The sequence below is a fragment of the Lepidochelys kempii genome, chromosome 1, assembly GCF_965140265.1.
Source record: "Lepidochelys kempii isolate rLepKem1 chromosome 1, rLepKem1.hap2, whole genome shotgun sequence".
NCBI lineage: Eukaryota > Metazoa > Chordata > Testudines > Cheloniidae > Lepidochelys > Lepidochelys kempii.
The window spans coordinates 59,667,749-59,681,570 of record NC_133256.1 but is presented as its reverse complement, the minus strand read 5'-3'; the positions used below and the strand labels follow the sequence as shown (position 1 = coordinate 59,681,570).

The window sequence follows — 13,822 nt, the reverse complement described above, 5'->3', positions numbered from 1 at the left end:
TAAAAGCATCCCCAAGTAAACAATTCAAATCACAGATAAATTTAATGGGATGCAAAGCTACATGTACCATGACACACCATTTCCTTTGGAGGCATCACAGATATGTGATGTGGGCATTTAACCAGAAGGCTAATACAAGTCAGTTCTTTTGCATGAAACCTACATGGAAATTTTTGGGGAAAAAACATGCAAAACCCTATTGGTAACATTATTAGAAAGGTCTCTGTTGAAACTTTTTGTGGAAGCCTGGTTCAATTACAAGAATTAAAGAAACACTACCTGAAATCAGGATTTTGTAAAAATTGTATTGCCTATGCATTAACCCCACATTAGATTATTAAACATGAAAATTTACAAAAAAAAAAGTTTGTCACTATTTTTGTTTTACTTTTTACATTTCACTCACCTTAAGACAATGAAGTCAGTTTCACTTTTAGATTCTCGGAACAGCAGAATTTGGTTTCAAACATAAAGGGACTTTCATTTTTTTCAAAAGCAATATTTTTGTGTGGAAACCTTTCTATTCCTTTGTTTTTAAATCAAAGTTTGTTTGTACAACAGTTAATTCTGGACCAAATTTAAGTTAACACTGCCCCTTGAATCTATTTATTGTAGAACATGTAATACTGTACGCAAACCTCTCCTTGACAGGGTTTCCAAATCACTGACCAGGAGTACAAAGTTTCAGGATTCTTCTATGGACATTTTATGTTCTTAGCAGGAATTTCCATTCAAAAGGAAGTTCTAATGAAAACCTGGGTATAAGGCTCTTCAGTGAAGCTGGCAGCAACAAATCTATGACCTACTAACCTTTGAATTGCTTTGGCTGTAGTGCAAGAAAGTCCTAATAATGTTTTAAGTGGCAGATAGAAGAGTTGTCAAGTATGACAGAGCACTTATCAATGGCATCTTCCAAACCAAGAGTAAATTCTTTGAAAAGACAAGTTCTTTTCAAGTCACCAGCTCTCCTAAAAAGCTGTTACCTACGTAACATTAATTCCCCCTAAAGTAAAAGATTTCTCCAACCTCCTTCCGTCATCTTACCAGCATCACTATTTGCCAGAATGCCAAGTGGATCCACATCCTTCATACAGGTCTGTGCATCAGAAACAGATTGTTTTTCAGGTTCCTTAACAAATGTACGATTTTCTGGTCCACTAGCTGCATTTTGAGCTTTCAGCAGAGATGCATCATCTCCATCACCTTTCCTAAACTTCTTCCAGAACTGACGCTTCTGCTTCTTCTTCTGTCTTCCTTGCCACCCAGAAGTCTCTTCACTTTGTGGAGCTTTCCACATTCCCTTCATTTTGCTAGAGGAAAGAAAATGTAAAATTCTTACACAAATAACACCACACAAAGTAAATTAAACTAATCAAGGTAAGCCCCCCCCCCAACAAATTTTAAAAACCCTGTGTCCTATAGCAGCCAAGAGATTAGAGGAATATTTATCCTCCAATACAACATTTTTCAGCTCTCCCATCTTACGTTGCTCTGCCCTGCTTCAATACTTTAATCTGCCAGTTTCAGCATATTAGTAGCCAAATGCAGTTTACTAGAACACCTATCTACAAGTGCTTTATTTGGCGCTAGTAAGTCTCATTTCGCTACTGGCACAATGAACTGAGACATGACAGAAGGAAGACGAAGCTATGCCGGACACAAACATGGGGGGAGGGGGGGAAGACGACAAAGAAAGCGAGACAGAGAAATGGAGAAACACACACACACACACCATGGGGGTGGGACAAGGTATGGAGAACTCTTTCTCCCACATTTTGCTTTTATTTAGACTGTAAACTCATTGGGGCAGGAACTGTCTCTTACTGCATGTTTGTACAGTGCCTAGCAGAATAGGGCCATGAACTCAGTTGGAGTGTCTAGGCACTCCTCTAACATAAATAGCAATACTTAACCAATGTTTCACAGGTTAAGGGAGGCTGTGATGCTGGAGGTGCTGTCTTTTGACTAAGACATAAAACCAAGGTCCTGACCACTTGTGGTCACTAAAAACCCAAGGTACTTCTCAAGAACCAGAATTGGATGTCCCAGTCAAATTCCAATTGGGAAACTGCATTCTGCCCTCATCTGCTGGTTCTATTAGCAAATGCATCCTTCACTTCCTGTTCAAAACTACAGCATAACTGTGCAGTATTAACCAGCTGCTACATTCCACCCTGCAGGTAGCTACATTGAAATGACAGGTGAAGTGGTCATCTCTAATCTACTCCAGAGGGATGTTGAGAATTAACATTTGTAGAGCACTTCAGGGGGCCAGAATTCAAGGGTGGTATAAAAGTATCAAATGCTTTTGAAAAATCTTACTTAGCTATTTGCCTCAATAGGAAAGCTTCCAGAGAGCAAGCTGAATCCTCTTCTGTCTCACACATCAGTAAATTTGCAAGAATAAGCACCAGTTCCAGATTGCTATTGTTGACATTCATACCACAAATTACAGCTTTTTGGACAGCAGATTGAGTTTATAGGACTAACAGTTAGGAAAGAGGCTTTTTAAGAAAGCCAGGGTTATAGAGATCACTTACTGAGAACAAACAGGACACAGTTTCGGTCATTTTTCTGATCACTCTTCTGACCAGGAGAAGTAGGAGATTTAAGTATAATTGCTGAGTGACACCTAAGGGCTGCTGCTGAGTCACAGCTCACTAGTGAAGCCACATGCGGTAAAACAAAAATTATTAAATACCATTGATTTTGTTACTTTGACAAGCCAGACTCACTTTTAACTTCAGTTACTAACCAAGTAGGAGAGTCGCTTAATGGCTGTTTTCATGCATTCAGTGCTTTAAATTCACAACTAATACTAGGAATCAAGCACCTGTTGAAATGCCCCTGCAACTGCACACTCCTCCCCACACCAGCAAGGAGAATCCCATCTTATTTCTTTAAGAGCAGAGGGCTTTGCTATGGGCCAGAAGAGATGAGTAAAGGCAATCTGAGATGTATCTGAGATGCTACAAGAGATATAAGTGACAGGAGTGGCTTCTGAAGCTTCATCTACATTAAGAATATTTGCAACAGTGGACATTACCAAAATTAGGTTACATTGGTATAAGTCCACTTTGCATTTGTGCAGCCCATCTATATGAGGGATTTGCACAGGCATAACCAAATCAATGTAGTAACACTGGTGCAAGAATTTTTACTGTAGACAACTTCAAGGCCCAAGCCCACTTTCCCACAGCAGAAAGAAAGGTCCACAAAGAGGCAGGAAGGAGTCTGACATAACAAGCTGGGAACATTCTTGCTGCCCCCACTCAGATCCTCTGGTCCACTAAGCCAGACCCTGGAGGTTTGGGAGATTATAACGCCTTTAAAAAACCCCTCCCTATAGCAGTATTCAAGCAAAGCCACTGATGAAGCTCAACATGAGGCAGACAGTATGCAAAAAGGTGTGGAGGAAAAGAGCAGAGGCCACACATGTGGAGGTATGGAGAGGGGAAAAACAGATCAGAGTACATGAGGGGAGTGAACAAATAAAATCCAAGAGGAACAAAGAAGAGCCCCAGACGAGAAATCAAGATGAGGCAAGGTGGAAGAGATGAAAATAAGAGTATTGAAGGTACTTTCAGCTACCAAAGCAGTTTACAGTGATAATTAGATAGCTTAGAAACTCAGATAGATCATTCCTTCTTAAGTTTGTTATTATTACTCTGACCCCACCATTTGAAAAATGAAGGCGGGAGGGGAGGGGAGAGGAGGAGAGAGAAATACAATCTATAATCATAAACCAAGTAACTTTTTGTTTTTTTCCCTCTCTCTCTTGCAAGGGGAAGCAGGGGGAGAGTGCATTAGACCAGTCAGATTCAGGTAGGAGGCAAAGTCACACAATGTAACTTCTCTTTCAAAGACTCGGCATCTATTACTTTAGCCTAATGGCTATTCTGCAACTTGGTTTTCTTAAACAAGCCAGAGAGTGGAAAACTCTGCAAACACATCAAAAGTTGTAAACGTAAACGTATTGTTTCAACTGGATCAGACTCACTAGTCTGTGGAATACTGTGGAATACTGTGGACAATGTACTAAATTGGTAACATGTTGGTGGGTTAAATGAAGGATACAAGTGCACTCAGTTTATATACATGTACAGTGAAAGTTACAAGTATTTGCACAAAAGGTAAAAAGAATCAAAGATAGTATTTTTGGACCAACTACTAGAGTGAACAAAATTGTCAGAGAAAGCTTACCCAAACTGCGTAGTTGTCAGCACTTCTCCTCTCTCCTCTTTTTCTTTCTGTAATGCTTTCTTCTTTTCAATGTTGGCCAATGTAGGAAAGTTTCTAGAGCAAATATATATATGTTTGTTTTAAAAATGTTTTACACACCCCTGGTCTAACCCATATTTGCATTATGACCAGCACAGGAAAGATTTAGTTGCATAAACAAAAAAATGAAATATTAAAATCAAATTGTTTCCTCCTGAAGCAGGGATTGGTTAAGAAAAATACATATACCTCTACCCCTATATACGTGGGTGCAGATGGACCTTGAAGTGCAGAGCTTTTTACACACATACACACTCTCTATGACAGAATAGGATTCTGCCCTACAATTTTTTATTTTAAGCGCTTCGTGCAATCTAGTTTTAACGGTCTTAAAAGGCACAATATATGTTTAGCAAGATTTTCACATGGAGGATGAGACTGAGTTTCTGCTTATCAGTCTCACTGACACTGGGTTTTGAGATTAAAAAACCCACAAAAGTGTATCACCAAAACAGTCTCTGGATGCATATTCAGCCATGACACTTTCAGTATCTAGCTGTCATTGCTCTGTAAAGCACTTTGAGACAGCAAAAGGCTATACATAATCGTCTAATTCTATTCTGTTCTTTAGGAGAGTAATTCAGGTCATTAACATTTTATAAAGTCTATTAAGATGGAAGAGTGAGAAGCCTAGAACAGCTATACATATATATTACCAAAAACAGTCTTCAGACCTAAATATTTAGTCTTGTCACACTCAGCTTCCTTTTATTATATATCAGCAAAAGTTAAGTGCTAAAAAGTCACACTGATGCAAGACAAGGTGAAGGACAAGGATGGAAAAAGCAGAAGTGGTTTCTGAAAACCCTGCCTTGAACAGGAACTCTGGTATTAGGAGGTTTTCACCAATCATGCTTAGATTCATGTTTTCATAGAGATTCCAAAGCCAAAAGGGACCACTGTGATAATCTAGTCTAATTTCCTCTATAACACAGGCCAGAGAACTCCCGCAAATAATCCTGCTTTGAACTAGAAAATTTCTTTATAGAAGCATCGAATCTTGATTTAAAAGTTTCCAGTGATGGAGAATCCACCAAAACCTTTGGTAGCTTGTTCCAATGTTAATTACCCTCACTTACGTACACCTTATTGTCAGTTTGAATTTGTCTAGCTTCAACTTCCAGCCATTGGACCTTGTTATACCGTTGCTAGATTGATGAGCCATTCAAAACACATTCACTGTGCCATTTATTATGAAGAGAGGATTTAAAAAAAAATCTTTAAATGTATTGATTGGTAATAGGATATGAAGCCTGTTACCTTCAAAACAGACTAACATGGCTTACCACTCTAAAACCTGTTACTTTCAGGTCACCAGTTCAAGTGCAGCCTAGATTGCTCGTCACCAGAAGTCACAATATGGTGGCTATTCAGTAGCCTATATGCAGAGTAGGCAACATTAATCCAGACCCCAGTGGGAAGGTGCCCACATTTCAAAATCTACAATCACAAATAGCTTCTTTGTTGGCAGAGAGATCAAGAAATGAAAAAGCATAGATAACTACACGCTTATGGAGACAGTCCTTCTAGGTCAGGGGTGGGGCACATTTCTGGGAAAGCTTAAACTTTTGCACATGCTGTACAAATTCTGAGAACTTCAGTGCCCAAGCTTGTCCACAAAGTATCCACACTACAGAGAAATGAATCTTTTTGTTTTTCTGGCAGAGATCTTAAGAACATGAGAATGGCCATACTGAGTCAAACCAATGGTCCATCTAGCCCAACATCATGTCTCCCAAAAGTGGCTGGTGCCAGATGCTTCAGAGAGAGTGAACAGAACAGGACAATTTATTGAGTAACCTATCCCCTATCATCCAGTCACAGCTTCTAGCAGAAGCATGGGGTTGTGTTCCTGACCATCTTGACTAATAGTCACTGACAGACCTATCATCTGTGAATTTACCTAATTCTTTTTTGAACCCAGTTATACTTTTGTCCTTTACAGCATCCCCAGCAACAAATTCCACAGGTTGACTGTGCATGGGGTGAAGTTCCTTTTGTTGGTTTTAAACCTGCTGCCTATTCACTTCACTGGATAATGTCTGGTTCTTGTGTTATGTGATGGGATAAATAACACTTTCCTATTCACTTTCTCCACACCACTCATGATTTTATAGACCTCTATCATATCCCCCCCGTCGTCTGTTTTAGCAGCTGAACAGTCCCACTCTTTTCAATCTCTCCTCATATGGAAGCTGTTCCATACCCCTCATAATTTTTGTTGCCCTTCTTTGTATTTTTCCCAATTCTACTATATTGTTTTTTGAGATGAGTAGATCAGAACTGCATTCAGTATTCGAAGTGTGAGCATACCATGGATTTATATAGTGGCATTATGATATTTTCGGTCTTATTTTCTATCCCTTTCCTGATGGTTCCTAACATTGTTAGCTTTTTTGACTGCTACTGCACATTGATGAGATGTTTTCAGAGAACTAACCACAATGTCTCCAAGATCTCTCTTGAGTGTTACAGCTAATTTAGACCCCATCATTTTGTATGTATAGTTGGGATTATGTTTTCCAATCAACACTGAATTTCATCTGCCATTTTGTTGCTCTGACACACAGTTTTGTGAAATCCCTCTAACTCCTTCCAATCAGCTTTGGACTTAACTATCTTGCATAATTTTGTATCGTCTCCAAACTTAGCCACCTCACTGTTTACCCCTTTTTCCAGATCATTTACGAATATGTTGAACAGAACTGGTCCAGTACAGATCCTTGGGGGACCCCGCTATTTACCCCTCTTCACTGTGAAAACTGACCATTTATTCTTACCCTTTGTTTCCTATCTTTTAACCAGTTAATGATCCACGAGAGGACCTTCCCTCTTATCCCATGACTCCTTACTTTACTTACGAGCCTTTGGTGTGAAACCTTGTCAAAAACTTTCAGAAAAAGTCCAAGTACGCTATATCCATTGGATCACCCCTTGTCCACAAGTTTATTGACACTCTCAAAAAAAATTCTCATGAACTGGTGAGCATGATTTCCCACTATAAAAGCTGTGTTGACTCTTCACAAACATATTGTGTTCATCTGTGTGTCTGATAAATGTGTTATTTCCTATAGTTTCATCCAATTTGCCTCATACTGAAGGTAGGCTTACCAGCCTGTAATTGCCAGGATTGCCTATGGAGCATTTTAAGCAAAACAAAAACAAAACAAAAACACCCAAAAACCTGGCATTACCTTAGGTATCCATCAGTCAGCTGGTACAGAGGCTAATTTAAGTGATAGGTCACATACCACACTTAGTTGTGCTGCCATTTCATATCTCAGTTCCATCAGAACTCTTGGGTAAATACACTCAGGTCCTGGTGACTTATTACTGTTTAATTTATCAATTTGTTCAAAAACCTCTGACAACACCGCAATTTGGGTCAGTTCTTCAGATTTTTCATCTAAAAAGAATCTTGTAAAGAAGCTCAAGTTAAGGAAGACTGCTTCCTGTATATGCGTAAATGCCTAAAAATAAGTCCTATCAAGTCAAGAAAAAGGTGGTTGGGGGGGGGGGGGGGGAGAAACGCTCCTCTAAACAGAGAGAGTATCTGCACTATGGAGGCATCTCTTCTCTTTTCCCAAGCTGAACTTGTTTTTGATTTATAGACTGCAAAAGAGAAGAATGAGGGGGGATTTGATATCGGCTTTCAACTACCTGAAAGGGGGTTCCAAAGAGGATGGATCTAGACTGTCCTCAGTGGTACCAGATGACAGAACAAGGAGTAATGGTCTCAAGTTGCAGTGGGGGAAGTTTAGATTGGATATTAGGAAAAATGTTTTCACTAGGAGGGTGGTGAAGCACTGGAATGCGTTACCTAGAGAGGTGGTGGAATCTCCTTCCTTTGAGGTTTTTAAGGTAAGGCTTGACAAAGCCCTGGCTGGGATGATTTAGTTGGGGATTGGTCCTGCTTTGAGCAGGGGGTTGGACTAGGTGACCTCCTGAGGTCCTTTCCAACCCTGATATTCTATGATTCTATGACTTAACATTTCTCAGGGCATATGTCCAAAAATTTAGACAAAAAACAGAACAGTTTTTGCCTCTTTTTCAAAGGGTAGTATGACAAGGACATTTTCCTCCCCAACTAATCAACCAGTCAAAGAGAGACTCATAAAACAAGGAAGGGCTTTTAAAAGGTCAGGTACAGTCTCTGCCCAACCAGTGGACAAAAAGCAAACTCCAGTATCTAAGCGCCTAAAATACTCTGTCTATTACTTGGGAAAGAATTGGTCTTGGTAGATTGATTTAAATCAAAGCAATTGAAATCACTGATTTTAATCATTATATAAATCTGCAAGCAGGAAGCCTTGATTTAAATAATTGATTTTACCTATTTTCCTAAAGAAGGGCTGAATCTCATTGGTTGGTAAGCATTAAAACATACTGATTTGCAACTATGTATAGCCTTTACACTAAATTTGGTGCTTTTTACTAATAAGGAGGAAACACCATACCTACATACATTTTTTAAGCAATTATGTAGCTTACAGGCATTTGTTCAGATTCTTAATTTTTACCTTTTACATTATGTAGAAAATGGCGAATGATCCATTTCTTACTTCCTAGATTAATTTTTTACTTGTAATTTGTGTCAAGCTGTATGTGAATGTAAATTTAAATCCAATTAGAAAAAACCCCCACAAAAATAGCATTTTAAAATTGTTTTTCCATTAGTTAAATAAAACTACCTTAAGTGTGCTGGATTCATAAGAAAAAAGTTAATGAAAAGATGTTTTGCATTTAGAATTAACTGATTTATTAAATAAAATAACTGTAGTTAGTGAATTGAACTATTGTTTCTAGTCACCAGGTCCTTCAAGGTTTCAGAACTAGCAGATCTCAGCCTCTCACACATCATTTTCATTCACAGACTGGAAAAAAGAAACAAGCTTCCCTACTTTTTCAACTCCCAATTACTTTCTTAACTTTGAAAGAACTAATAATTAAATTGAACTAGTTGAATAAACTAAAGAAATATTCTCTCTGCACCTGCAAAAGAGACTTCTGCTGTCAAAATCTGGTTTAGCCCTTTAACGAACTCTGGGTACTGTTTAGCCAGTGATTTCCATATGTTCAGTGCTTTGGCTTTCTTTAAAACTTTAACAGCAAACACATATTGCTTAATGGTATTTTTTTTAATTTAAATTTAGATTTAAATTAATTTAATTTAAATAAAATTAATAGATTAGTTTAGGCCCTGACCATTTTAAATACTTTGATTTTTTTTAAAATAAATCTGTATTTAATTAAAATAAAATCAATGTTAAAAAAAATCTTTGTTTTTTAGCCATCTTGAGCAATGATCTCAAGTTGCAGTGGAGGTGGTCTAGGTCGGATATTAGGAAACACTATTTCATTAGGAGGGTGGTGACACACTGGAATGGGTTCCTAGGGAGGTGTTGGAATCTCCTTCCTTATAGGTTTTTAAGGCCCAGCTTGACAAAGCCCTGGCTGGGATGATTCAGTTGGTCCTGCTTTGAGCAGGGGGTTGGACTAGATGATCTCCTGAGGTCTCTTCCAACCCTAATCTTCTATGATTCTAACATCTGCTAGCAGGTTAGCAAATTGTGGCATGCCGTACACTCCCCGTAACTCAACCTGTTAGCACATTAAAAATACTAACTGCCTCGTCTTTACTAGTCATGTGTTACCAAACACGGGATAAGAAAACACTTTTTCCTGGTGTGGTTGCACCAACAGAGGAAACAAGACCACTCTAGCAGTAGAGTTTACTTCAGCTAAAAGACCACAGACAAACAAACAATCTTTTGGTCAGCATTCATACTCATTCATGGAGCACCCAAGTGTGCACCGCAAAAAAATGTAGAAGACAGTCCCTAACCTGAACAGCTAGAAACATGACAAAACTGGATTGGAGAAAAAGTGGAGCAAGTGAAAACAAACAAGATCAGAAGGAGATGGTCAGCTAATGCACATTCTACTATACCTAGGCCTGAAGACCAACTGAAAGGGAAATGTAAGAATTTCAGATTACTCCAGAGTTGCCTTGCTATAACCTTCATAATCTTTCCCCAGAAGAGATGGCTAGGGAAAGGATAGTTTGATTCCTTATGGACCAATGGAATGCACAGGTTTCATTATGAAGGAGTACTTCCCATATTACTCTTGAGGGAAAAATCAAACAAATAAAAATTCTGTGCACAGCATTCTAAAATTCTGCAAATTTTATTTGTCAATAAATAAATGTGAAGGCTCCAGCATGGCAGTGGGGAGGCCCTCGCCTCCGGGACAGGGATTCAGCAAGGAGGCTGCACCTGACTCCGCACAAGGGCCAGGCCTGGACCCAGAAACACCCCGGGGGCCTGCTCCTCTGTGTCAGGCGCACAAGGTGTGGGCAGGTAGGTTCAGCCCAGCAGGATCCAAGTGTAGAGGGACTTAGTATGGGGAGGTCCAGGTGTGGGGTGAAAGGGTTCTGTGTTGGGAAATCTGGGTGCAGGCAACTCAGTGTGGGTGGATTTGGATGCAGAGGGGCTCATTGGGGGGGTTCTTGGTGAACGGGCAATGGGACTCTGCGGGCGGGTGGCTGAAGCTCAGCAGGGGGATCTGGGTGTGGGAAGATGGGGCTCAGTGGTGTGTGGGTCCAGATGTGGTCCAGGGGCAACGGGGTGAGGCTCAAGGGGTGGGGTTGATGGGCCTGCTTAATGGGGGAGCCCCACTTGCTGCAAGGGGACGCCGCATGCCAGGCTCCTGCTTCCTCTCCCCCTTCCTTTCCCCACTGTCCCCTGCCCCATCCCACCCCCTTTCTTCCCCCCCACGCTTCCCCCATTTCCTCTGCCCCGCCCCCCCGCTTCCTCCCCCAAACTAGATGCATTGGCCTCCTCCCCAAAAATTCCCTTTGTTTCCCCTGTATTTTCTGCAGGGAAGCAAAGAAATCTCCAGGGGGATATGAATTCTGCACATGTGCAGTGGCACAGAATTCCCCCAGGAATACCATATAAAGGAAGCAAGATGAGAACAATGCACTCTGAGATAGTAAAGAAGGCAAACATATTCATGGTAAATAATTATTCTTACCCTGCCTCTCTCCCTGCATACAACTGCCAAAACAACAAGTCAAGAGACTTTTCCACATGCTGAAGGGAAATACACAAATGAGATTTACTAGCTTTATCAATAAAGTTGACATCAGAGCCCTCTACTGGTTGCCTGCATTGTCTGTGAGCACAGAGGCCCCAAAAAGCACCTCACCACACCTGCCTAACTTTAGGTTTCTGAGGCTGAGGAGGTGCTTACCAGACCCGGAGACTACCCAAACAGCCTCAGGACTTTCAATGGAACAGCAAGTCCATAGTCACCACCACAGTTAAAGTGACATTTCCTAGATTAAAAAAGTTCTGTTTAGGCAGACTAAGAAGAGAGAAAAGTATCAGTTTTCCTATTACAGGTGGGTTTGCATCCTTGGTGTAGGTGCAGACTCACTAATAGGTTTTAGTAGGACACACATTCTTGGAAGATGGAGCAACGAATATAAAAAATAAATATTCTGATCTTGCAAAGTAACAATTCATAGTTGAAAAAACCAGCAACAGAAGAGGAATTAAAAAGAGCCCTTAGAGTCTTAGCATAGAAATGAACACACTGTTCTCTATTTATGAGCTCACCAAATGATTACCTTAAAAAAAATCCCTCCTGAATAACCACAGGAACTTTCAGAAAGAAAAAAATTGTTTTTCTAATATCACAATCCCAAACTGCTTAACAGCTCAGATTCTCTCTGGTGCTCCCTTTTCATTACAATGCACTGTTTACTGTGACTCAACAGCACAACTTCAGTTCTAAATTGTTACTTTACTGGAGGCCCAATTACTGCTTCACAAAAGCTACAGTTTTTCAGGGTTTTATAAAAAGAGTATCAGAAGCCACACACGTAGTCATTTTGTTGCACCTATTAATTATAAATAAGATGCCCACACGGCAATGAAAGCACTGAAATAAACCACAGAACTACACCACCTAGTGGACATGTTTTAGAACAAGTTCCTAGTTACTATTCCTATTCATTATAGCTCAGCAACGAGCCCATTTCCAAGTATTTTTCTCTGGCAATTTTATACAAAGTTTCTGCAGTAACTTATTTGCAATATGACATTAAGAGTATCTGCACACACATACTGAGTAGAAAAATTTGAGTCCTTACACAATTCAGGTATAAAAGATTTCACCAGTAAAAGTTTACTTAGAATTAACTGTAGACACCTTTATAGTTGACTCAGATTCAACAAGGAAATCATACAGTTTTACTTTATAAAAAGCGAATAGTTTTTGCAGGGTACCTATAAATTTGCCAGTGCCCTTAATTCAATCCAGCTCATATTATTTCCCTCATCTGTTAGTGTCTAGTACAGAATGTTTATACGCACATAAACCTAGAACTTTTCCAGTGACTAGACAGCCAGCTAAACCATGCAAATTGAGGGCCATGCAACAGGTGTTTGGCTTTACCTGAGGGCTGTTTAGAAACACAGAAAGTGCCATACAAGATCAAACCTGAGGTCTATCTAGACCAGTATGCCATCTCCAGTGGCCAGCACCAGATGCTTCAAAGAAAAAAGTGTAAGCACTAAGCAGGAGGCAGAGGTGTGATAATCTGCCCACACCCCCCACCACCATGTTAAATCTCATCCTAATCTCTAATAGTAAGAGATTGGCTTAATCTCTAAAACATGAGCCTTAATATTCCTTTCACAGAATTTATTAATTACTACTTCATTAAAAATCTATTTTAACTTGTTTTTTGAAAGGTAAAGCACAAGAGAAAAAAGAACATTAATGCTGCAATAGCACCTATAAGGCAACCAGTAAGGGCCCCATTATGCCTAGCATTCTACAAACATAGTGACAGTCCCTGCCTCAAATGGTTTATATCCTGAAAGACTAACTGCTACACTTCCTTCTCCAACGTCAGAAGCTGGAAAGGAGAAGCCTTCATTCTGAGGGAATACAATAAAGTAATATCACTGCTATAACTTAAAGAAAAAAAAAAAACACACACCACAGAAGATCTAAGGAGATCACCACCCACTGAGTACACCACTGTAGTCTTCTCCCGAAACAGGACAAACTCAGCAGTCACTACTTCAATGTACGAAGACCTTAAAGTTGGTTCTCAGGATGACCAGTTTCAAAACCAAATCTAAGGTTCAGACGAGTAAAATTCTACTGTATTATTTAGAAACATTAAATATTTACTTGGGCATTCTGTTAGTCATGCTTCGGTCATCAGCAAGATAGAACCTTGTAAGTTAACTTCCTGTTTTTACTGAAAATTAAACAGTCTTTAATTTCTGATGTAGAGGTACTTAGTCTGATGTACAAAATGCATCTCCTGTGCTACAAAGTATTTTGTAATGAAATCCAAAACAAAACAAAAAAACAAACTGCATTTTTAATGTAGGCCAAACAGTAGCCATGTCTTCATGTATGAACAGCTTAAATCCCATTACATAAATGAATGTTTCAATGTACTTCTTGCCATGGGTGTTAACACCTTGTGCTTTGCTATCTGACCTTCCCAAGG

At 39.6% G+C, this 13,822-nt stretch overlaps 1 protein-coding gene across 1 annotated transcript in view; it reads right to left on the bottom strand.

Annotated features, from left to right (window-relative positions):
* NUFIP1 (nuclear FMR1 interacting protein 1) overlaps window positions 1-13,822 on the bottom strand; it is a 32,241-nt gene that overhangs the window by 10,454 nt on the left and 7,965 nt on the right. The window contains exons 6-7 of the mRNA XM_073344896.1: window positions 4,204-4,296; window positions 1,045-1,310 (exon numbers count right to left, since the gene is read on the bottom strand). Coding sequence (XP_073200997.1) covers window positions 1,045-1,310; window positions 4,204-4,296 — 359 coding nt within the window. The remainder of the gene's footprint in view (window positions 1-1,044; window positions 1,311-4,203; window positions 4,297-13,822) is intronic.